The sequence below is a fragment of the Ursus maritimus genome, unplaced genomic scaffold (genome assembly GCF_017311325.1).
Source record: "Ursus maritimus isolate PB19 unplaced genomic scaffold, ASM1731132v1 scaffold_11, whole genome shotgun sequence".
Taxonomy (NCBI): Eukaryota; Metazoa; Chordata; class Mammalia; order Carnivora; family Ursidae; genus Ursus; species Ursus maritimus.
Genome location: NW_024423453.1, coordinates 66644726 through 66670281, shown reverse-complemented (window position 1 = coordinate 66670281; position 25556 = coordinate 66644726). Strand labels below are relative to the sequence as shown.

General features: G+C 49.5%; 1 protein-coding gene across 1 annotated transcript in view; it reads left to right on the top strand.

Annotated features, from left to right (window-relative positions):
* The first annotated feature begins 7413 nt into the window (after positions 1-7413).
* The window catches only part of LOC103673286 (dihydropyrimidinase-related protein 2), a 68501-nt gene continuing 50358 nt past the window's right edge, over positions 7414-25556 (top strand). The window contains exons 1-3 of the mRNA XM_008702048.2: positions 7414-7766; positions 11185-11273; positions 12927-13111. Of these exons, the coding sequence (XP_008700270.1) occupies positions 7728-7766; positions 11185-11273; positions 12927-13111 (313 nt within the window). The 5' untranslated portion in view covers positions 7414-7727. The remainder of the gene's footprint in view (positions 7767-11184; positions 11274-12926; positions 13112-25556) is intronic.

The following is a 25556-nucleotide window of genomic DNA, read 5'->3' as shown; positions in this document are numbered from 1 at the left end:
CCCAGGATTACTTTCTTCCTGTCTCAGCCAATCACCCTAAAGCGGCCATTTTGCTAATTTACCTTTGTTCCTCAATTCCTGAGGAAGAGAGGGGAACTCCTGAGGCACTCCTATTCCTCCCCTGGTTTGACTGCATGCCTATGCGAAACCAACATGGCCCATACATGTAGAATCTGGTTTAAAGGCCCACATATGTGCTGGACAGTCTACTCCAGTTGGCGTTGCTTTCGGTGACCTCCTTATCTACTTGTGTCCCATAGGGTCCCGTTCTGCTTCTTGAGGGAGGCTGGCCATGCTCAGAAGTTGCATGGTGCTTAGTCTTTGGTGGGTGACATTGTGGGGCCCGGGCCCGTGGCAGAGGATCACAGCTTCTCTGAGGCCGGGGAAGCACCATGTGTCCTCACCCCATGGTCTTGTCGTGCACAAGGCCTTGCAGCCCACGGAGGGGCGGTGCGTGAGGAGCTTGTGAGCTCACCTCCCGATTACCCTTTGGTCTTCTTGGGCTGGCACATTGTGGATAATAAACTCTAACTCGAGGACAAATGGTGGGTGGGCAGAGGAGAGGGGAGTGAGGAAGGGGGGCAGGAAGCCCAATCTGATGAAGGGAAAATTCAGCAATTCTTTATATCTTTACAGTATCCAAATGGACTATTTCCAAAAATTCACAGACTAAGCTAATAAATCACCCCCAAAGAGGTCTCTAGGGAACCTGTTTGAATAAATGGGCTAGAGGCACAGAATGTTTTTGAATAAGTGGGTCGTTCTCAGTATTTGAACATGGCTGGATCTTCTAAGAGACTGAAGCTCCTGACAGATTACTTAAGACTCTGGACACACCGTTCACACGTTTTCACCGCCGTCTGTGGAATTGACACAGCTTCTGAACCAAGGAGGGCCCAGATGGACGAGCATCTGCTTTATTTCCTAAGTGTGTTGGAGCCCGAACCCGAAGCATGGGCTTGGAAAAGGGAACCCACCTGCAGGCACCACGGGAGGACCTGCAGGTGGAGTCATGCTTGGTGAGGGCCAGGTCCCAGCGATCCCCGCTGTTGAGAGGCTGCCGAGATAGGGAAGGTAACGAATATGTGGGCTGACTTCAGATAGGGGGTCAGGGTGAGTGTCCCGGAAGAGGGCATTGAAGGGTGAGAAGGAGCCATTCCTGCAGTGAATGGAAGAGGAGGGGACAGTAGCAGCAGCAGCAGCAGGAAGCCGGGGTGCTGTGGAGGGGAGGCGGGGAGGGCACAATGAGGGTGGGAAAGGATGAGGGCAGTCTGGACAAACAGTTTGCATTTCCTTTAGGCAAGCCGCCAATCAGGGCCTTGCCCTTTTAGCTCCAGGGTAGCACTGTAAGGGTTCATTGCTCATTTAAACATTGGTGTCCATCTATTATGTTTCCAATGAGAGGAGAGCTGGCCACTGACAGACATTCAATCCTACTGGGTAATGAAGAAAGAGGGATGGAGAATTAATTTTGAGACAAGGGGCAGTGCCGAAGGAATGTAGGAAGTCCTTGGAGCTTCGAGTGGTGACAGCCGGGGGACTGGGAAAGGGGTAAAGAAAGAGCCAGCAGGCCACCTACACCCACCTCTTTCACAAGGTGGGTCCTGGTTTCTGCTCCGGAGGTACTTCATTGTTTAAAGAACTGGCACCTCGGGCTTTGGGGTCACACAGATCCGATTAGAATCCTGTGCTTGCTCTTGCCACGCACCTGGGTCTGGAACAAGAGGTTTCTCTGAGTTTTATTCTCCTAGCTCTACAATAGGGATGTGAAGACTTCCCTAGCAAGGTTTTTGGGGAGGATTAAATAAGATGTATTTAAAGCACTCTGCTTTGCGTAGACTACGGCAGGTGCTCAATAAATGTTAGTTGCCTCCTGCTGACTACGTGAGTGTTTTACTAGAAGGCAATCAAGTGGAAGGATAGCGGGAATATTTACCACTCTTTCTTAAGCTGTTCCCATGAGGTGCAGAGCAGGGCCACTGATGTACTTTGGGGAGTGGAAAAGTCCCGGTAGGCCTGAGACCTGAGTGCTAGCCCATGTTCTCCCAGCTTCCTCTCCTGTAAAAAGGAGGATGTGGTGGGCTTCTGGCTGGAGGTAAACTGATTAAAAAACATCCCTGGGCCTTAGCGCTGGAGATTCTAATCAGGAGGTCTGAAGGGGTCCCAGATGATTCCAATGCAGAGGCAAAATCACTCCAGGAACCCTGGGACCAGGCCCTTTCCTAGTTTTCAGTTGAGGACACAGGGGACAAAAACGCATTCTCCTCATTCACCACCAGAGGGCGGGCCTGAGGCATGACGGTCAAAGCAAGCTGCTGTCTGCAACGCGAAGGCAGAAAAGACCCCAGGGAAAATCTGTAGTCACACAGAGGATGATGTGCAAGGTAGGTAATGAAGGAGTGATAAGAGGAGAAAGCCAAAGGCTACTAGATTCTGAAGTGCTTGCTTTCCTCTGTGTCCCAATATCTGACAGAACTGGGACAGATGAGCCTCTTGTCTTCACCCAGTAGGGACTTTTTCGGGGTGCTCTCATATCCCCTACTGAGTTGGCCAATACTCTTTCCAGTGCTCGCAAAAGTGGCGTCTGGCTCAGAGGGCCAGTCACTTCCACCCTCATGGGTCACCACTCTGCAACCCTGGGTAAAGGATGCACCCACTGGAAAAGCTTGGACAGGGCAGCCCCTGGCTGTTCCTCTGCAGACAGCCCCTTCCGGGTTATGCACCCAAAGAAAACGACCGTTTGGCCGGGTTCCATCTGCAGAGAAGAAGGCATCACTTCCAGCTCAAGTGTCCTAGTCAGTGCCCTTAGTATTTGGCAAGGAAGAATTCCGGTACCTTCTCTTTACCACTGCATCAATTTTAACCTCTGCAGACTGCATTTGAGGCTGTAGCCCTTGGTGGCAGTCCTGCAGCCATGGGGGGACTTGGGCTGTTCTCTTCTTTGCCACGTCTGGGCTCTGTTCTTCCGGTTGAAATGTCTGCTTTGGGCTTTCCCTGCTCTGTGACATCCTGAATGTTGCACTTCCACACAGGGAGGCCCAGGGGGGCCGTCCAAGCAGAACCGGCTACTGCAGCTTCCCAAAGGGGGAAGCTGAAACCGAGAGCGGCGGCGGGCCTGGTCCCAGGCGGGACGCAGAGTGAGCCGGCTGCTGAGGAACTGAAAACAGCCCAGTCACCCTGCAGTGTCCCCGTCCCCTGCACTTCGTCTCCCCACCCCCAGTTCCCGGCAGGCTGTATGACTTGAACATCTTAAAAATCCTGACTGGACGTCATCCCTCTTGAGCCCCCCTCCCCCCAACAGCCTGTCAGGCCCTGTAACAGCGTGTCAGGGTGAGACACGAGGAAGAGTTTTGAAAGAGTTCCTAGGCTCTGCGAGCTCCAACTTGCAATGGAAGGAACACCCTGCTGGCCTGGTCATGGTAGCAGTGAGGATGGTACAGTGTAGGTGGTAGAATGTGGTAAAGGGTACCACGCGGCACGTGGATAGAATAATAGAATAAAGGGTGGAGAAGAGAACCCTCTAAGAAACTAATGCTCAGGGAAAAAATGACTCGAGACGCCTTGTAGGATTCTAGAGTTCTGAACTGCATGCTCCCTGCCTGGATTTTCTCAGGCATGGTGGTACGTGGCAGCTTTGTTTAGGGGATGCTTAACTTAAAATTCAGGCAGCTACACCCACACGGAGAATAATGAGCTGCATTATAACAAGGTTCTCTTGCAGTTTCCGGCACTTGGAGGAGAGAAGGAAGACCCAGCAAGGCGACAGTGCTCAGAGACAGGCTGAGTTGGGGATTTTGTTGACATTAAGAACTCACCATGGCGGTGACATGGAAGAAACGTGGACATTCTCTTGGAATAGCAAGGACAGCATTTAGTTATATACCAAACATCGAGGGCCCCTGCCACACGTCAGGCAGTGTACTGGTCACCGGAAAAAGAAATGCAAGGCTCTTGGCTTTTAGGAGTCATGCTCGGACAGAAGAAAAGGATAAATAATTACAATAGGGAAGGAGGCATGTTCCAGTGGCGGTGAATAGAGGGGGTTGTGCTTGATGCTTTAGGAGGCAGCAGGGAGGCAGAGCACCGAGGAGGTGGCCTTTAAGCTCGCTTTTAAAGGAAGGGTTGAGGGAAACGGGAGGGAGGTAAAGGGAACAACATAGGGCAGGGCACGGATTTGAGAAGGCACACGGCCTCAAGGGGCAGCATGTGTGTTGGTCCCTGTCCGCATGTGTCCCCTGAGCGTGGGGATCGAGGCATGGGTGTCAAGGCACAGGAGGTGAAGCTGCAGAGGGGGCTGTGGTCAGAGACTGATACAGAACCTGGGCACAATGCTCTTTTTTCGTGTTTGATATGCATTTGTGAAATTTTTAAAAGATTTTACTTATTTATTTATTTACTTGAGAGAGAGAGAGTGAGAGAGAGAGCGATCACGAGCAGGGGGAAGGTTGGAGGGAGAATCAGGCTCCCCACTGAGCAGGGGGCCCGACTTGGGACTCAATCTCAGGACCCTGGGATCATGACCTGAGCTAAAGGCAGGTGCTTAACCGACTGAGCAGCCCAGGCACTATGATACGCATTTAATTTTTTAAAAGTTTAGAAAAATCATTCCCAGGAATAGGCTAAAATATTTGGTTCAGGGATAATGATTTGTAACTTTACAGGAATTTTCACTGAGTGTTCGTCTAGAGACAATGTGAAAAAACAGTGTATATTAACAAGTCTGTTAGTGCAGAGTGGGTGGAAAATTCCTCCCCATCCCTTTTACTTCTCTGCATTGCATTGAGCAGTAAGTATGGTAAGAAATGTAAATTGCAGATAGTTCCTTGCCCAATTAAAACTATTTGGTATCTTCTTTGTGCCAAATACTCTTAGGCTCCAGTTGGAACAGACAATTCAATTTAAACCTTAAATCTTTGGATATATATATGAGCGGAAATGTCAATTATCATGGACTAAGAACCTCATATGGATAGTTATAGAAATAAGGCTGATACAAATAAGACTGACATAAAAGCTTTTATTACAGGGGCATCTGGGTGGCTAAATTGGTTGAGTGTCTGACTCTTGGTTTCAGCTCAGGTCATGGTCTCAGGGTTTGGGATGGAGCCCTGCGTAGGGCTCTCTGCTCAGCAGGGAGTCAGCTTGGGATTCTCTCTCTCCCTCTCTCCCTGCTCCCCCCCTGCTTTCCAACTCTCTCAAATAATCTTTTTTTTTTCAAAGATTTTATTACAAAGCAAACTATTCATTGGCAAATTAGTAAATAAGATATAGTTAAATGTTAAGATCAAACAGTTCAGGAGCAGAAATTTTTAACAAGAATATTAGACAATTTAATTAGAAGTCATTCTGTTTTAAATTAATTTGAATCTCATTATTTGCTTGCTTGCCTAGTGGTATCTTACTCATAATTTAATAGAACACTTGCCCCCAGCCCTTTAGGAACCTACATTTGGCTTTCACTGGTAGGAGGGCACGTTTTAGCTTTCGCAGACTTGTGACTTTAACCCTTCCAGGCTGACACCAATACCTGCTGACATCAAGTCACTTTGCTTTTAGCACATCATATAGTTGGGGTGGGGAGAGTGCTTCTATTTTGTTTTCAAGATGCACAGCTAATTGGAACTTGAATGAATTAACCAGCTATGAAGCTTGCTGCATCCCCCACAGCTCTTTTCTGGAACTTTAGAATTTACCAGAATAGGAGTGAAAGTGTACAATCTTACACCTTCTGGAGAGACAAATAACCATCCAAAGTGGCCAGATGCAGAAAGACATTGGAACGTGGGCTCACAGTAGCCCCAGGATTATTTTGTATTTATCTGGCTAATCTTTGCTGAGCAGGTATGAGCCAATTAGATTCCCCCCTTTTTTTTTCCATGGCTGCCTGATGGCCTAGATTATGGAAGGATCTGTCAGATCCCTAGATCTGTCGTTTGATCTCAAGCAGAGAAACCCAAAGCCATGGGCCTATCTAGATGTTTTATTCATTGTACCTGCCTGGGCAACATCTCCAAAGAGACCTGGTAGATTGCTCGGGATCCAGTGGACCGGCTTATTTCTCCTACAGGGATTCTGCAGAAAGAGCACCAGTACACAATTTGGACCAGCAAAGTGAGGGGTTCCAAGCCTGCTCAACTGGTAGTGCCAAGAATAGAGGCCTTGAACGCCGTTTGAATCGTAACTAGTACCTCTGACTGGGGAGTGAAGAGTGGCTTGTGTTTTTAACTCTGATTCCGGAGGTTTTCTCCATGACTCAGTTTCCCCTTCTTTCATTCCTCCTGCTTCCCCACAGTTCATCTCCTCTTTCTGTCCCATTGTGTGACGTGGAGGCCCATCTACAGCACTGTAATCCCAAATTTCTCCTCGACAGATCTGCAGGAACCGGTGAAATGCACCCCTCTATTCTCCCAAATGGATCTGGGTGGGCGTCAGTGCTCAAAAGAGCAGGGCCCTACGGTGGGCTTCAACGGGCGGCCCGCGGGCACCAAAAGGGTTTTTCAGAGCCGGGTTTCCCATCTCTTCCAGCTCCAGCAGCGGACCACAGCCTTTCCGCGGCCTCCTTTCCCTGCTCGCAGTACTAAGCGCTTCGGACTCTGCTGCCGGCCGACAGGCCACTGAAGCCTGCAGCCCGGCGCCTGTCCTCAGGCTAGCTTTCCTCCCGCACTCGCCTCGCCTAGCCCCCAGCGCCCCAGGGAGCCCGGCCGCGCGCCCGACGCCCCCGCGCCGCCGGGCTCTTAGGCCCGCGTCCAGCCGCTCCTGTCTCGGGGGCTGGGCGGCGGACGGGCGTGGCCGGCGCGGCGCCGCCGCGAGCCCTCCCCGCCCCGCTCCCCTTCCCTCGCTGCCATCTGAATTCCCCGTCGACTCCTGGGCGGAGGCCGAGCGAGCCTTCGCGAAGGGCGAGGGCGGCGGGAGGAGGGCCCGGGCGCCCCTCCCGGGCTGCGCGGCGCCGGCCGGCGGTGCAGTCGCGCGCTCGCCGCCAGCAAAGCCATTGGCTCGGCGCAGTCACCCCACGCGGGGCTGCAGCGGCCGCCTCCGCGGATTGGCGCGCGGGCGGGTATCCAGCGGGGCGCGCGCGAGCGGGTGCGTGCCGCACGGGCTGCAGCGAAGCCCACCGTCGCCGGGCTGGGTTCCCCCGGCCCGTAATGACCACCCCTCCATTGTCCTTGAGTTGCTGATGCTGCATTTAGGGCGGCTTCCAGCCACAGTCCCCGATGCTCCAGCCTCAAGAAAGGGCGCGAAAGGCGCGCTCCCCGCTCGGGCGCACGCACCGACCGCCGCCCTCGGCGGCACACTGCAGCATTTCGCGCTCTCGCGCCGCTCCCCTCCCCGCCTGCACTCATTTGCATATCCCACGATTGTGGCCAATCAGGGCTCGTCTCTCTCGAAGCGGATGGCTTTTGCCTGAGAGGAAAGGGAGTGGCTGGCGGCGCATGCGCCGCGGTGGCAGACTTGAACCGAGGCTTTTATTGCTGTAGTTTATTTCCACCCCTTCCCTCCTGTTCTCTCTCTCTCTTTCTTTTTTTTCCGCCCTAGCTGGGGCTGTGTTGGAGCAGAGGAAGAAAGAGAGACAGAGGATTGCATTTATCCCTTACGTTCCTGAAATCTGCTATCAGCAAGACCAGCTAAGCGGTTGCACCTTTTTCAATCCTGCAAAAAATACCATCTCTTTCCTGGCAATTTTTGCTTTAAAGCTGTCCTCTTGAAATTATTTTTTTCCCAGGAGAGAGATGTCTTATCAGGGGAAGAAAAATATTCCACGCATCACGGTGAGTTTGGTACTTGGGAAATCTGCGGTCGGCCAGCAACCTTTTGTGGCAAAGAACATCTAAGGAATTTTTTAAAAGGAGGGGGAGGAAGAGGAACGCAACTTTTCTTTTTTCTTTTCTTTTTCTTTTTTTCCCTGTTGCTAAAGAAGGCGATCGGGGTGGTGGGAGACGCAATCATATAGTTCGTAAGCTACATAATTTGTAAGGCATTAAAATAGGAGCGTAAGTGCATTAAAGGACGTCTTAGGTAGTAGCGCGCCAGATCCGCTGTATCCTTTTATTGTCAGTGCGAGATGCTGCAGTGCTGGCCTGCGGGGTGTAAGCAAATGGATGCCAGATTGAATATGCATGGTTGAAGCTCGGATATTGTTCTCCGGGCTGCGCGCTGTGAGGCTGGACTCCAGGAGCTGGATGGGGGAGAGGGAGAAATGGATTCTCCCCGTGCCTCCCGCCCCCACCATAAAGGCTTTCTGGAGCCTTCCTCCGGCTTCTTAGAAAAAGGAGCGGTTTCAGCCCGGAGGCGTAATGACAGCAGAGGGATGCTGGAAAGGGCAGGGAGTACCGGGATGATGTGGAAATGGGAAGGAAAAGCAGGGACGCGGTGATGAGCCGAGGAGGGTGGGGGGCCAGGCGTGGGCTTTTTGTTGATCAGGGACTGGTTTTTGGTGGCCCTTTCGGCTTCCTCGCCCTCGGTTTGGGGCTGGAACCTACGCAGGGCTCTGAGCTCGCTTTCTTGTGTCTTTCTGCCTCTTCTGCAGCCAAGGAGGCGCCTGTGTTGGCGCATACAAAGCGGGCTGGGAGGGTGGGCGTTGGGGACAGCGCCGAGCCGGGCTCGCGGAGGTAATGGCGCTGCGCGACGCGCGGAGCAGATGGCCCGGCCTGGCCTCGGCCAGACAATGATCGCAGCGGCCGGAGGTGTCGGCGCAGTTCTGGGGCCTGGGGTTGTTGGTTTGTAAATCGCGAGAAAAAACTTCTGAGCGATGAATTTGCGATGCTTTAGCGATGAACCACAGGTTCTTGCTTTCACCGCTCTCCTGCCCCCACCCTCTCCCCATCTTTAACTGAAAAAAAAAAATCTCACCAGTCCTAGTTCTCTACATCCCCGAATAAAATCCCGGGGAGGGAGGAACGCGAGGGAAATTCATTGTTATATAATGATGTGCAATTGGAATTGGCCAGTTGATTGCTGGGTAGAACCCAGGGTTGAGGCAGAGACCGAAAGAATCCTGGTAAACTCAAGATGGGTTTAGGGCTGGATTTGAGGGCGCGCTTTCGCTCTGGTTTCCTCCTTAGCCACGGACACCCCGGCTTCCTCTGGATGCACAAGGGCACACCCATCCGCAGGAGAGAGACGTGGAAACAAATGCACAGGGGAGGGGGCGTGTGCTCGGGAGGACTTTATGGGATGAGCCAGGATGTGCTACAGCGAGGGTGGATACTAGCTTTTTCTTGAAGGCCGAAGACCCAAAATCCGAAAGGGCCGGGCTCAGGGGGACCCTGCTCCGGAGGAAGGAGTCTGGGGAGTGGGGTGGGGAGCAGATTTACTGCAAGCCTCAAATAATTTGTTGTCTTCGTGAATGAAAAAGACAGTTTCATTTTGACAGTGGGGGGAGAAAAAAATTTAAAAAGCAAACAATCAAGACTATTTTTTTTTTTTTTAAAGAGCGCCCCCTCTACCCTTAAAAATCCGGTTGCATTATTTTAGGACCTATAGCATGGTTTCCCTCCCTCCATCATCATGGCCAGCATCTTATGTAAGAAGCCTTCTGGAAGGCAGTAGAGTGGACGGGGCTGTGATGTCTCATTTTTTTCTTAGCATGATGTTGGCTCGGGGATTCGCAGTGATGGCTGGGACAGGTACCGCAGTGACTAAGGGAGCTGGTAGTGAAGGGCAGGGCTTCTCCTTTCCTCCTAGGCGAGAGTTATCCTGTTAGAGCTGGAGACTGGGGGAAAGGGGGAAGATCATTATAGACAGAGAAAAGGGCACTGGAGCAGGTGACCTTGAGCAAGTGGCTTACTTCTCAGCCTCCGTTTGTTTATGTGTCATAGGAATAAGAATCTGGCCCCACCCACCTCACAAATGTGTTTGGAGGCTTCCGTGACTTAGGGTACATGACAAGATTTTGTAAAGGTCTTTACATTTACCTTATACAAGTGCAGGAATTATTGTTGCCTGTTTATTCCCATTTAACTTTCCGAAGTCTATAGCAGGATGAAGGACCCTACAGTGTATAAAATTTAAATGATCTTACTGTTTTTCATTATGTTAGAGAAACAATAAATACTTTCTATACCTGGCTGTGTGTGCATTTATGGGTAAAAGTGTCTTTTTCCCTAGGTGTCTAGCAGCTTATGTATTTTTTAGTATTTATTTATTTTTACCCCTGCCCCCATATTTTTTAAAGATTTTGCTATGATCTTTTTTTGGTGGGTGGTAAATATAAATAGCACTAGTAAGAATATTGGTTTGTAACTGGATTTTAAGGGAACCATTATCAAAGTGAATGTCTCCTTTGAAGTGTTCTGTATATTGAAAGAGAGGTCTGTGGTTCAACTTGTAACCCAGTCTGAAGAATACAGGTGCATCTCCAGGGAACACAGACCGTTAATATCCCATTCCATCAACAGCCTTTGGGATAGAGATGAGTCATAATGTAACATTTCTGTTGCATTTCTCGCCCTCATGTGCTGCTTGTCATAGATACATATTTTGCACCAATTAAAAGACAAGTGCATAAACAATGTAGATTTTGGAACCTGCCATTCATCTGCTTGATCACAAAACTCTACATTTTTCTTAACAGCTTAGTACTTAAAGTGTGTATATTTGAAGTGTTTTCCCCCTCTTTGTTACAATCTCTGTGATTTACCCCAAAGATAAAAAGCAAATATAAAGAACATATTGAAATGAAACTGCAATGGTTGAAGCAAGTGTGTTTGTGTAGAGTATCCCATGACAACAGACTTGGTTAATTTTTCCCGACACCAGTCTTGCCAAGAATTGACTTCCCTACATGTGGGTGTATTTTTTTTTTTTTAATGACATTTAGCCTAAAGCCTTTTAAAAAATATTGTCTTCTTTATCTGAAATGTTTTCACTGCTCTTTAAAGGGGAGATTGCTAGGTGTTCTTTCATTTTCTCACTCTCTTTTCTTTCAGTGGAAAGGAATAGTTTTTTTGTTTTGTTTTGTTTTTAAACTAGGATAAGCTTTGAGCTTTTGCCAGTATGTTCTGACTCATCGAGTGATGAATAAGTTGTCACATCAGGTTCACCTTTGTCACTGTATCTTTCCAAAATTGACTCATTTTGAGCATCTCTTTTGAATAGTGAAAAATATGTCCTTAGCTCATTATCTTAATACCAGCATTTCTCATAGGTCAGGTATGAATTGTGACTTTATTACTTTCTTTGTTTCAGAGTGATCGTCTTCTGATCAAAGGAGGTAAAATTGTTAATGATGACCAGTCATTCTATGCAGACATATACATGGAAGATGGGTTGATCAAGTAAGTGTAACTCATTGTATTGAGGGATTTGTGTACCTTCCAGTATTCCTAAGCATTACCTACAGTTCACATACATGGCATCAAACTTTGGTGACTTCAAAGACCGACCAACTTAGGGTCTGTTTAAGCTCATTTTGATTGGTGGTAATTAGTGAATTTGAAAACTCAGATTTAGAGAATTCAAAGCCACAATTAAATGCACACCCATTTCCTTATGTGTTATGTAATTTACTATTTTAACTGAGGTGACACAATATCTTCTTGTCGCCAGTTCAAATACTTGGTCTATGAGCTATTGAATATATTAAAGGTTTTCCTAGAATGTAGTTATTTCGGTAGATTGCCCAATCTAAGACACAAACGTGGTGTTAACAGCCTCTTCTACCAAGATAACACATCTGCTTTCTTAATTAAGAATCCAAGTTGCTGGGGCCAAAGGACACCATATTAATGACCAAGTAACAGACAAAGTACTGCCTCATCCTGAGGGAATTGTAGGTTTCATTCTGTAAGTGGCAACAAACACAAATAAGACTGCCCTTGTGTTTATTGTGTATTATGTTGCAGAGGGGAACCAACAGAGGATTAAGTGAGCTGAGTATATGCCAGTATCCTCCTGCCCTCCTGACTGGGACAGCTCACAGGGCCCTGGAGAAGGAGCACATCTGTTTAAAGACAAACACTGTAGCAAATGACATCTTTTAAATAAGCAGCATTCATCAAGTGCTAGCAGCAAACCAGTCCAGAGGAGTGGAAAACTGGAGTGGATGTGTCTGTTGCCTGGAAACTCACACCCTGATTTATGAACCTAAAATAGGTTTTAACATTTCCACATTTAATGTTTTCTCCATGTGTGTTTGCTTGTGACATTCTTCACTCTGGGCTCTCAAATACCATGACTTTCATGTTCCATTTTCCCCCAATTAAAAGGCAGCATGATACTGGCCTAGAAGTGAGCAAGCCTGTGTGCTATTTTTAGTCAACACTAATTTGTTTTAGAACTTTATCAACTCCTCCTTGATTACTTTTTCCTTCTGAAAAAAAGTGGTAGCAAGATGTAGCCCAGATGTTTTTTAAAAATTGGAAATGAATCCGTGTCCCCCAACATAATACCACTTTTTCTGTCCTTGGTGTCTGAGTTGCTGAGCACTGCTTCCAGACTTTTTAATAGTTGTAATCATCATGTTCACTTTTTTTGTTTTGTTTTGTTTTTTTTCTTTTGCTTTGTTCTACTACCTGTCCACCCCTGTTTTCTCAGGGTTGAAAATAAGTGTTTGTAAAGTGCAACCAGGCCTGGAGAGAATTGCTCTATGATAATTAGTTCAACTATGTGTGTTACAGAGAAAGTGTTGTGGCTTTTTATGTAAATATCTTGGGGCCTTGTTATCATTTGATCTTAGGGGTTTTCTGGCAACTGAACCTCTTCAATCAGGGCTTCTGTGCCTTATTTAAATTTTGTTTTCTGGTATGCTCTGGTATGCTTAGTTGGGAGTAGGGATTGGGGAGTGCATATACTATGAAAATGAACAATAATGCAAAAAGTCTGCAAAACCTAGGGAAGGATGGTTTCTGGCTTCGTGAAATGTCTATCAGATGCCATTTGATTCAGGGGTGGTTCATTTACAGTCATTATCATCCATCCTGTTTATTTAGGCAAATAGGGGAAAACCTGATTGTGCCAGGAGGTGTGAAGACCATCGAAGCCCATTCTAGGATGGTTATCCCTGGAGGGATTGATGTCCATACCCGCTTCCAGATGCCTGACCAAGGAATGACCTCCGCCGATGACTTCTTTCAAGGCACCAAGGCAGCCCTGGCTGGGGGAACCACCATGATCAGTAAGAGAGCTTAAAAATAATAATCTTAGACCTTGGGAGCTATTATTGTTTGAAAATCAGTCTTTGTTGTTTGATTCTTTCCTTCTAGAAGTTGCAGACTGAGCAGCGGATTGATTTACTGTGGAAGGGGGAGAGGGTGGGCCAGCCGTTTGTCTTGGTGTCCTTTTCCTTGTTTTCATGTCCAACTCAGAGTTGTCCAGTTGAACTGGAGAATACGGCTCTAGAGAATTTTGGTAGGATAGAAGGAATGGCTTCTTACTTTCTCTGCTTAGACTTATGTCTTCCTTAACCTGAAAATGTGATTCGATTGTGGTCACTTAAAAAACATAGCATTTGGAGTAATTGTCAAAGCTATCAGTTTTGAGCCTTTGCTCCAAAGTTTTTGATTTTGGTTTTTAAAGAATTCCTGAGGGTACATCTTCCTGGAATGAAGATGGGGTGCAGTAAATGAAATGTTGAAGCGGGAACCTCTGTTCTACTGCTGAGAAAATCAAATGGGGGGAATACTTCCTGGCCTGGCTTTGACATAATGGAATTGGGCGGTCCTTCTGAGGGAGCCACAGATATTATTAACCGTCATTTAGGTATGAAAATTGCCAGCACCAACAGCTGGGTGTCCTGCATGCCTTGCTCCGAAGAACTTATGCTTTTCTTTCAGCTAAATCTAAAGTGTATTTCTTGGAGTCCTAGCATGCATGTTAAGAATTTGCTTGTAGAACGTCAGTTTCCAGTGTGTCTCCTGATGTCCCTGAACAGATCTTGTTTTTGAGGAGGTGAGCAAGCTGCACAGTGACCTGTCAGACACATAGGTAAAAAACAAGTTTATCTGAGAGTGAAAGTAAATATACAGTCTGTCTTCAAAACGTATAGTTCAGTTCAGAAGAGGGTCAAAGTAGAAAGAACTTTGCTATTTTATGCTTTAGAGAAACGCATTTTACTGCTTATTTTTTGAATGAAGGTCTTTTCCCCTATAACTTCATGGTCTGTCTCTCACTTCCTCTTTTCTATCCTATGACCTAGGTGAACGTTACCCTTCCATCCCCTCCTAGTTTTAATTTCCCTTACATTTTAAATTGCGCGTTCCTGGTCGTCTCTCAGGTCTGGTCTTCAGAGTGTCTGAAGGGTCAGGGACCGTTCTCCCCTGGTTCAGCTCTCTAATGACAGAGCCTGCAGGTTTAAGCCTTCTTACTCCTTTTTTTGCTGCACATCTCACTTTCTAACCTAGTGGGGGCCATTTTCAAGAGGCGAGGGGATCCCCCCCCCACACGTCAGGACCCTGACTTCCTGGAGAAGGCCGCCATTTTGTCATTGGCATCTGTTAGGACTCACTTGGTACCAGGGGGCACGGCTGCCCGTCCTCCAGGGCTGGCGCAGAGCTACACTCGAGCTTTGAGAAGCACAGACTGCTTGGGTGTTAGCTGCAGGGCCAAATCAAGGTTATAATCTGCCTCCATTTAGAGTTCGTATGAGGGCCCTGTAGGCCCCCGCGTTGGTTACAGAGTGTTAAGAAGCCACAGATAATATTTCCTGAGTGAGTGGTCAGTGATGTCTCTCACTGGAGGGATTGCTGGGCCGGAGTGCTCGATGGTGGAAACGCCACCAGCCGGGAGTCTGATGTTCTGGTCTCCATCCAGCATTAACTCGCTGTGTGACCGGGGGCAAGTCACCTCACTTCGCGGGGCTGTTCATCTGCACAATGGAGGATTTGCACAGGATGACCTTGGATGTCCCTTTCAGCTCCCCCATTTGGTGACTCACTGAGCTCAGAAACAGTTTGCCTCTGGTCAAATGCACTTTGCTCAGCAGATGTGTAAAAACCCTGTTTTCTCTCGGACTTACTTGAAAGACCCCATCATTCTGTTTTCTCCTCTCTTGCATCCCTGAATGTGCCTTTCACTTCTTACACTCGACCCATTCTTTGGCTCCATTTCTGCTTCTTGTCTCTTCTCTGCTTTCCCATCCCCCACCACCTTCACCATGCGTCAGGGCATATCCCTTCTTGCCGATGCCCTGACTTCCTCCTTGACCTTCCTCCTCAGCGGCTCTGGGGTTCTTTCCCTTCATTCGGGGTGGGCTCCTTCTGAGCAGGGACAAGGGACGGCTCCGCAAGTCCTGCCTCTGGCCTGGGGGCCAAGAACAGTCAGCAGATGGCCTTATGGAAAGTCAGAATGAAGGGGAAGTGAGAAGTCAGACCGCCTGTCTTACTCAGTTGGGCAGAATGTGATCGTGTTTTAATGTAAGGTTTGTGATGCAGTTAGGCCAAAGAGTAGGGCAGTTTAATGAGCAAACCCCAAAGAGTGAAAGGCATCAGTGATGGTGGGGATGTGGTTAGGGTTGTCACACTCCAAACTCCACTGCTTTTATAGCCTGAGAAAAATATTAACTACCCTTGCAAATAACCACCCGTGGTTACTGACCTCTATAGAATGCCCACTGGCCTGCCCTTCCCTCAGGATGTAAGTGGAAATAATACGGGTGAGGAAGTTAGGATTTTTTTTCTGTTTGCTGGTCATACATTCTGCATTGCTTCCGGTGAGTCCTTGGCACGGGCATGCTTTACAGAGATAGTTTTGCAAAGAGGGAGAGCTAGCTTCGTGTGACTTTGTTGGTACCTTCGACCTCCTCCTGAAATGAGATTGCAGCTTCTTCAGTGAGTATGGAGGCCAAATGGAAATGCTTAGGGCACTTGAAAAGAGTCAAGTGAAAACTTGCAGCAGAAACAAGCCATCGAAGTAAATTGGTGCCCCACGGCCCACACCCCCTTGCTGCCATCTCTCTGTTTCTGGAAGCACATGCCCTTTTCTGTGTGCTTCTCAGGTCTGTCTGCATCGGCACTGCCCAAGGTGGAAAATGTAGCTGAGCGGTCCAAGTTTAAAAATGGAGGTGACACGTCAGCAGCAGAAAATAATATTATTGCCATCAAACAGAGCCTCCCATTGAGAATGGCACAAGGAGATCTTTGTAAGGGGCGCTCAGTGCCGGGCAACTTTGCCCTTTCCATCCAGCGATGGGTGGGCGGGGCCTCCAGACGTGCCCTGCAGGCGGCTTCTGGACCAGCTGCGGGGTCACGGAGGTGGCGGAGTTGCCGGAGTTGCGTCTTGGGGGAAATGCTGCTGGCCTTCCCCGGGAGCTTTATGATCATCAGAGTTAAGACCCCAGCGTCTCCGGGAAGCAGATGGAAATGGTTACCTCCATTTTATAGAGGGGAAATCTGAGACCAGAGGGAAGGGCATTATTTGCCGACACTTATGCTCTGTGTTGGTGTAGGTGGTAGGTATGGAAAGCACACCTGCAGCTCTGTCTCCACCACCTGCCAGCTGTGTGACTTTAAGCCTCAGTGGCCTCATCTGCAAAATGGGGAAAGTTACAGAGATTGACTTGGAGCCCTCAGAACAGTGCTTGGCCCATAGTGGGCTCTCAGATGTGGTAAGTTACTGTTATTCCATCTGCATTAGGTGCTAGCAACCTCCCATCTCTGTAGAAACCCCCTCTGGATCTCTACTTTGTTAAAGGAGCCAGAGAAGAGGCTCCAGCTGCAGGAGGAAGCAGGGGTTCTCCAAGCATGGTCAGCAGGCTGTGTACCCCGCTGTCACCTGCGTGCATCCTAAAGCATTCAGCTTCTTGGGTCCAACCCAACCTATTGAAGTAGAGAGTGTGTTGGTGGGACCCGTGAACTTGTATTTGAATCTGGTGATCGTCATGTGCACTTGAGCTTTTGGCAAGTATGGATCTCAGGGGTCCAAGCCAGCTCTCTGGACTCTAGATGTCCAAGGACCAGGAGCCACAGCTTAGAGAAGAGAGGCCGACTGTCATTTCTGCTAACCTGAACTCCGGGCTTTCCGTGGAGGGGCAGAGCCCCAACAGCACCCAACATACAGCAGAGGTCCGGATAGGACCTGAGCACAGAGAAGGTGAGGACAGACTGCTGCTGCAGGCCTGGAAGGGGCTTCTCTCTCTGAGCTCTGGACTTGTCACCTTTCAGATGGGGCCCCTGGGTGTGCCTCAGTCACCTCCATCCACCTATTCCCAGTCAGCCTCTCCTGGTGCCCAACCCCAGAGAGGGCCTCTGTCACGGTCATGCTGGGTCGAACCCATAGAGTCACCCTGTGCTGTAGTGAGAGAATGTTGTCTCTGTATTATCTCTGGCACCCATTCTGTTACTGCCACTGATTCATACCTTTGTTGTCTATATTGGATTTTTGCCCCAGCCTCCTGAGGGGTCTCACTGCCTCCGGGATCCTGTCTCTGCAGCCTGCATGTCTCCTTACACCCTGGGTTCTTTGGCACGGCAGGGATCATGCCGTCTTCCTCCTGTGAAGCCCTCAGCAGCTCCCTCTTGCCCCAGAGAGAGCAGTCCCGCTGCCCCAGTCTGGACTCACGTTGTCACCCCAGCCAGGGATGCCCTTACCTTCTTTTCTTTGCCTCTGGGAATCTTTATTACCCTTGGAGCCCTAGCTAGGTGTTCCCTCTGTTCCAGAGCCTCTGCTCAGCCCCCTTCATTGTAATCCACTGTGGCTTCTTTGTGCCTTGGCAGACATTGGGTTTTTGTCCCATGCCTTTATGGCATGCATCCTGCATTACAGTGTGATCGAGGCTCCTGCCTCTTTCATTTCAGTGCTCCGCACCCACCCAGCAGTGTCTCACCCCTCAGGCTCTCCACTGAGGCTTCCATTTGAATGAATGAATGAATGAATGAATGAATGGAGACTCTAAGAGGACTTGGTTTCGTGTTTCATCTGAGCACGATGCCAGAGGATGGAGAATCCTGGGGTGGGGTTAGCGTGTCTGATGTCCATCGTGGTCGTTTCGACAGAGGCAGCTGTCTCCAGCGATGGCCCCCATGTCTGCTGCCCCGTGCTGCCCCGGCCCCGCAGTCAGCCAGTGCGGCAGCCGGGGGAGGGAAGAAGGAGGGGAGAGCCTGGGGCCCACGCCTGGCCTAAGGTCCTGATCAGGGACAGCTCCCTCCTCCCCTTCTGTCTGGATCGTTCTTTCAGGAGGAGGCGGGGTTGCTCTCTCACGAGGTCGTCCTGTGAGAGAGCTCGCTCTTAGCGCACAGGGTCTGATCTGTTCAAGGAGCAGCTCTGAGCACTTTGGGAGACGCAGCAGTCGTTTCCCGACACCCCTTGGGCAGGTCCGTTCCAGTCCTTTCCGGAGAGTGTTGCCTGTGGAGGCGGGAGGCCTGACAGAAAGGCGAGGTGGCTTCGCATGGCTTCGCTGGCCTGGCTTTCCTCAGGAGACGTGGCTCAGGGTGTCACTGTGGTACAGCCGCTGCTTGTCATTTTCATCCATGTGGCATTTGGGTTTGCTCCCTGCTTCTGATGAGGACACATGTGTGAACACACACACACTATAATATGAATTGTCTGTAATTGATACTTTGATTATTCCCTTTGCACCATTCATTTGACTCGGGTTAGAAAGTGTTTACAAAAAAGGCCGACCACATCAGACTAAAGTTTCAAAGTCCAGGACCAAATTTGCGGCCACAGAATCTGCCCGTGGCCTGGCGATTAGAAAGCCACGTTAGCTGATGGGCTGTCGGTGTAGGCTCTTCCTGTCCGTGGCTCCCGTCTCCCCAGGCCCACATGGGCGAGGTCACTGTGCGCGCAGACGCGATGGGACTGGGCCTGCCCAGGGGGCGCCATGCAAGCCTCCGCCATGAACGGCTGGATTGGAAGAATCCGTCTACTCCCTGCAGTGTTTTGGGCTGGTCACCTACTACCTGTTCTGTGCAGAGTGGAGGAAGGGAGGGAAAAGGTGAAGCGTCCTGAGAGATGGCACAGCTCTTCCTGAAGGTCTGTGCACACACTGTACTAGATGCTGTTTTCATGAAGGAGCGGTTGGGTTGGCTTGACCTGCCAGCCTCATCGTCCCGTGGGTTTAGGGTAAGGCTCCTCCAGAAGCAGGGCTATTCCTGTTTGGGTCCCCAGGCCCTATGTCATGGACATTGTGGCAGTTATCCTAATCTACTCAGGGGCTTCTTGCTGGCTTCTGGCTCTGCGAGCTGGCAGTTCCAACTTCGGAAATCGTACACGGCCGCAAAGGGGGTGGGGGGCCTTCGTCTCTTAAGCAGGCACCTGTGTCCTCCCTGCTCCAGCTCGGGCTCTGTGTGGGAGTGCTGGCCCCAGAGAGTGGGGAGTCCCAGGACTCAGATGCTCCCAGAGCCTATTCTCTGATTCTCTGACTTCCCGTAGGGCGAGATGTTTAGACTTTGGGAGCTTCCTGTCAACCCTGTTGCCCACAGTGACCGCTAGAGCCAGGAGTGGTAGTGGGGGAAGTGGAAATGTTGAGTTCCAGCAACATCTTCCCCGTCTCCGGATGTGAGGGATAGGCTTCAGTGGTCAGCATCCTGCGGGATCAGGGTTCCATGTGGCTAAATTAGAGCCTGCATGACACATACTTGTCTGAGGACACCCTTGTTCTGTGTCCTGGCTCGGTAAGCTGGACAAAGACTTCTGGAGGGCACAGATCATGCCCTATCTGTTCGTATATGGCACCGAGCATATGTGGAAACTGCCTCTGCCGGCTGCCCGATCGAGAGCTGAATGAGCCTGGACCAAGATCTGGACTGCATTGGTCCTTCTACCTCGGTAGCTTAGCACTGTTGTCATGGGAAATCTTCTTCTCATGTGAAATCCTACATGGACAGCCCTTGCCCTCCCACCCCGCACCACCTGGCAGATGAGACTGATGAAGGCAGAGCTGCTCTGGCTGCAACAGTGGGCTGTGGGAGAGCCCAGGTCCTCGCCCCTTTCTCACAGTTCTCCCCGTCTTGGTAGCCCCTCTGCCTCTGGGGAATCCTAGGGCTTGGGGAAGCACAGTTCAGAAACCACCGCATGCCATGACTGCCTTCCCCATTGCTTCCCTTCCCTACCCAGCCACGTGACTGCTCCCTGCACAGCTCCCACTTTGAGTTGTAGGAGAAGAGGGGGCTTAGTAAGAATGGACATACCCACTTAGTCATTGAAGAAAACTCCTAACCGCACTGCAAGTTTGGGGCGGTTTTTGTAACATACCTCCTGTTCAAGAGAGGAACTGGGACTGAGCACCCATGTCATCTTCCCTGCCTAGGTTTGCACTGCTTTGCTTGGCTTTTCATGAAAGCCCGTAAGAGGTAAACACTCTGTCCTTGTTTGCAAAATTAATGATACACAGTGTTTTAAAGGGACACGTGCCTGTCTTAGGGAGTGGCTGGCCTAGGTGCTTGTGTTTTCCTAGCTACCATTCATAGTTCTGGCCCCAGATCACTCCATTTGGGCTGCTTGCCCCTTTTTCCTCTTGGAGAAGACCTCCCAATTTTTTCTTGGAAAATGATTATTTATTTCTTTGGGTTTTGAGGGCCCTGCCCCTGACTTTCTGCTCTTGTTGGGTGAAGCCATTTACCCAAATGTCTTGCTTTTAGGCCATCCTAACTGCCATGGTAATGATAAAGGGTAATTACAGTGAGTAGAAATTAGAGTTCTTTCTGGTTAACCCATTTGGGAGGCAGCTTTCTTTGAATGTGACTAAATGTTCCCCTAATGATAGAGAGGATGTGGTGGGGGGCTGGGGCTCTGGCTGAGGCTGCCTATCCAGGGAAGGGAATTTTGCAGTGAGCCAGGGCAGTAGTTACAAAACCTCGATTGCACACTCGAGTCCCCTGGGGAGTTTTCACAAACTACAGAGACCAGAACTTCTGACTTAATTGTTCTAGGTGGCCTGGGCATTAGTTTTTAAGACTTTCAGGTGATAGCCAGGGTTAAGAGCTATGGATCTGGGTGCTTGTTCCAACAGTGGGTCTTCGGCTGAAACTTAGTGAATACCTGTTGAGGTTTTCTATTTTATTTATTTTTGAGAGAGAGAGAGAGAGAGTGAGAGCGATTGCACAAGTGTGGGGGAGGAGTAGAGGGAGAAATAGGCTCCTCGCTGAGCAAGGAGCCCGATGTGGGACTTGATCCCAGGACCCTGGGAACATGACCTGAGCTGAAGCAGAAGCTTAGCAGACTGAGCCACCCAGGAGCCCTCTGTCAAGGTTTTCTGAAGGATAGAGGTGCCCTCTGCCCTCTGCTTCCTGCTGTCTTCTGTCCTCTTTGTGAAGGGCGTAGGGAAGGGGATTGCACTGTCATGACCTGGGGTACATGGTTTCTGTAGCCAGGTGTCCTCTAGAAGCTTATGAAACAGGGTGGGGGTGCACTGATGTCACCAAAAAGGGCCTCCTCCTTCAGGTGCTGTCCTTGGTGTGCTGGAAGGTTGTATTTGGCTAGCGCCCTACTGGGGCACTGGTTAGGACTTGGAGGAAGTGGGGTGGGAGGTGGATGGGGGGACAGTGCTGAAGGCAGACCGGAGCCGGGATGTGGACTGATGTCCCCAGCCCTGTGGGCCACCTGCTGTGCTGGTTTCCTGAGAAAACCCTACTGTCTTTAGGTTGAATCAATAGTGTTTATGACCTAATCTCCCTCTAATGATAGGTCACAACTGGAATCCTTCCTTGTGGGGAGCCTGTGAGGGAAAAATCAAAAGAGCCTGGTAATAACATAGAATCATAGACTCTTAAGGCAACCATTCAGATTTTCTGTCCCCGCCTCTGTCTCCCAGCTGGGTGAAATGTACTGGACCATGCTTCGCAGGGCAACACAACAGGACAGGGGTGGGAGAGCTCCAAGGGGCTGAAGCCCTCCGTTTGGCTTCCCTTTCGGGACTTGCTGCGTGAGTGTGATCATGTGATACCTATTCTCGATGGCCGTTGTTTCCATGTCTGTAACATGGGGACGATGCGGTCTTGTTTGTCGGAGTTACTGCGGAGTAAGTGAGGTGGTTTGTGCCACGATTTGGAAATGATTATTGTGACACTTTCGGCACATGTGTGAATCGTTTGATCTGTCTGTCTCCCTGTCTAAGCTGTTCTGTGTCTGTCTAGCCTCTGTACCTGTCTTTCTGTCTCTCGTTTATCTCCTCTCTCATCTCTGTATATGATGTATCATCTATTCTATCTATCTGGTCTATGGATCTCGATAAATCTGTATTATCTCTCTAATCCATCTGCATAATCTGATATCTACCTGCCTATCCATGGGTCAGTGTGTCTGTTGATGAGCTGTTCGTCTCTCCTGCTCCGAGGGTACAGAACCGCGCCAGCTGAGTCCAGATGGCTCATCTCCCTTTGCTGCCACTTGGTGAGTTCAAGGCTTGTTTTGTATTCAAGCCCTTGTAAGGGACATTGTGTTCTCAACATAGCAGGAAAGACGACTATCTATCTATCTAGGAAGCCCTTCTAAAATGGCTTCTTATACAGAAGTTTTAAATTATACTTTTCAATTCCCGCCCCCCCAAATAATCGCTGGAAAATTTGGGTCTCCAATTTCTTGACAACACACTCCGCCCCACAGATGCAAAGCGATGTCACCAGGAAACAGCTCATCAAGTCAATAACTCTTGCTAGCTTTGAATTTTCAGCCAAACAGGAATTCAGACGAGGCCCACCTGATACTTGGTAGTTACTGTGCTGTTGGACACGCGGCCCCTCTGTTTCTCGTGGCGGACTGATTACAGTCTCTTCAAGGAGGTTTGTGTTCCTTTCCCTGCACAAATACCTCCTTTCCGTCAGCTCACCAGGCTCACCAAGCATAGCCTGGAGTCATTCCTCTGGTGGCATTGGTGACAAATTCTTCCCCAGTGGTGTTCCACGTAAGGAGGGCTTTAGTCATACGGGGCCCGACACTCAGAGAGCGTGGTGAGAGGGTCCGGGCAGAATGCTGAGCTCTCTCCTCTCTGGGCAGGCAGAGAGGGTGAGTGACCTGTATTTGACATCGAATGAAGGGACCGCGTCAGACCCCCTCAGAGATGAAAGCGCCGTCCCTGACCCATGAGTGGCCAGTTCTGGCAGAGACAAATAGCTGCTTTTTCTTCAGCGTGCCCATCTCCTGCTGCTTTCATCCAGCTGGGAGTCTTCACTATTTATTATTTATTTCTTGCCTGGATTCATTAGCTACAAAATCATGGGGGACAAAAAGCAGACGGAACAAATCCATTGTGAAGGCAAGAAGAGAGTTTAGTTAGAAAACCATGCCCTGAGGGGTTGACAGATATTTGGGGGGGATACACTGAGCCCGAGGGAGAGGGGTGGCATTGGTATTTGGGAGAAAATGTCATTTTTGCTTTAGAATATTATAGGCAGACCCGCGAGAGTGCTGCAGCTCAAGCCCAGTATTGGTGGTGTGTTTTAAGGGTCATTTTACACCATTAGATGGGGGGCTTCAGCCCTTTGAGTAGGATGGGCATTCCAGTTTTTGTCCGTATGAATGCATGTTTGGGAGCAAGATTATTACCCCAGGACAACAGGTCAACCAGGGTGGTTTCAGGTAAACTGGTACGAACATCACTCTTCCTCTGAGGGGCTTGCATTGACTTCTTGTCCTCGGATGAGCTCTGAAAGTGAATGACCCAGTTGCTGCTCTCGGGCCGTGCTGCCCACCTGCAGGGACTCCCAGGGGGGAGCTGCATGACGGTCTTTTGTACTTGGGATGGTTAGAAGAATGGGGGGTAACTGGGAGGGAGTAGGTAATTGATACTACTTGTGAGGACATTGGTGCTGGGCCAGCCCTATGCCCGCCATTTCTAGTCCTTTCGTCAGCCCTGGAGATGGGTGGGCTTCTGCTCGTGCCATCAGTGAGGAGGTGAATGGGAAGCCCAGAGAAGCCAAGTGACTTGCATAAAGCCATGGAGCTTGCAAGTGTTACGGCTGGGATTCTGATCCAAGCTCTGGGCTGACGGCACTTGCAGATCACAGAATAAAGGGGTACTGTTCGCTTTTTAACAATTAAAAAGTGTGCTCACGAATGCTGCTCTGTGCCCGGCATTGTGCTGGGTACTTCACAGATACCCCAGATACTTCCCCCGCCTAGAGTTTGCGATCAGGCATTGGACTAATGTCCATCCTCAAGAAACAGAAAGATTTTGGTGTTTCGAGCTCTATATTGCTCCTTGATCCAACTTTCATTCTACTTACTTTTTTAAAAAATTAATTAATTAATTTGAGAGAGAGAGACTGTGAGAGAGAGCACACGAGCAGGGGGAGCTGCACAGGGCGAAGGAGAAGCAGACTCCCCGCTGAGCAGGGAGCCCGATGCGGGGCTGGATCCCAGGACCCTGGGATCATGACCTGAGCCGCTGAAGGCAGATGCTTAACCAACTGAGTCACCCAGGCGCCCTCCCACCCCAACTTTCATTTAAAGGTATTTTTTCTGTTAACATTAAGGAGGGGAGTGGTCAATTAGTGACCATCCTCCCTAAGCAGGAGGCTGTATCCAGTGGGGGAAGATGCTCTCCAAGGTGGTGGTAGGGGAGTATCAGGCCATCTAACAGAAGCCCCGGATTGATGCCCTAGATCCACCCCCCCCCCCCCCCCGAGTCCCAGAGTGTATCTGGAGAGCTATGGAGAGGCGTAACCCATGTCATGCGTTCATCGGCTGAACTTGCTTCTGGGAGGCTCTGGAGCCATTTTCCGTGCAGGGCCTGATTGTGCTGAGTTCCGTCACGCAAGCTGCTTCAAAGGCCTTCCTGCCCTTGCCTGGGCCTCGTCTTTCCTCATTTCTCTGACTCACTTTGCCTGCCGCGAGGTTCACTGAGCTCAGCTCTTCACAAGTCTGATTGGGCAACACCTTGGGCAGATGGCATCGTTTGAGGAGGAGTGAGGACAGGGAGGAAAATCCGACAGTTTTTCAGAGCTGGGATTGCTGTGCTGCACATTGTTTTTTCTTTTATGGAGATAATCCAAGGAGATGCATGAAGTGGAGTGGAAAGAATTTGAGGCCTACACTTCTTGACGACACGTCTTCACACAGCTAGGAATCAGGAGACCTTCATTCTGGAAGTGACTCTGTTCTGTATTCATTAGCTCAGGGAGGTGGTCCCTTACTTCTGTCTTGGTTTTGTCAATGTTCTGAAGGGCCTGGGTCAGACTTTCTTGCCTATAGGATTACAGGAAGGATTCAATGGGGTGGTGCGTTTGACGGGGCGTGGGCAGGTTAGTATGACAGGGGGAGTGGGCCCTACAGTCCAGTTTTGCTCCTGACAGTGAAAACTTTTTATCTTGATGCCTGGACACTGAAGTATTTGAAGGGGTACATTTGTTTTGTAGTGATTGACTTCAGCAGTCACCTTGCATTTCATCATCTATACACCTCTCCTTCTTTCATCGAGACTCGATCAAAATTGTCAGCATAGCTCTGAAGTGGTATTTTTTTTGGACGTTATGGTAGCATATCCTCTCCGTCACCCAAATTTCTTTTCTTGCTGAAAGCATTTAGCTCTGTTATTGGAGAGTTCTCCCCTGGCCCTAGGAAACAGAGTTTCTACCTTACTTTGGAAAAGGAGGATTTGCTTTGCTGAGTTTTGTATCCTGCTTAGTGGGAAATTTAAGATACCTGATCATTTTCTCCCTTATATTCTAGGAAAAGGCCCATTTGTT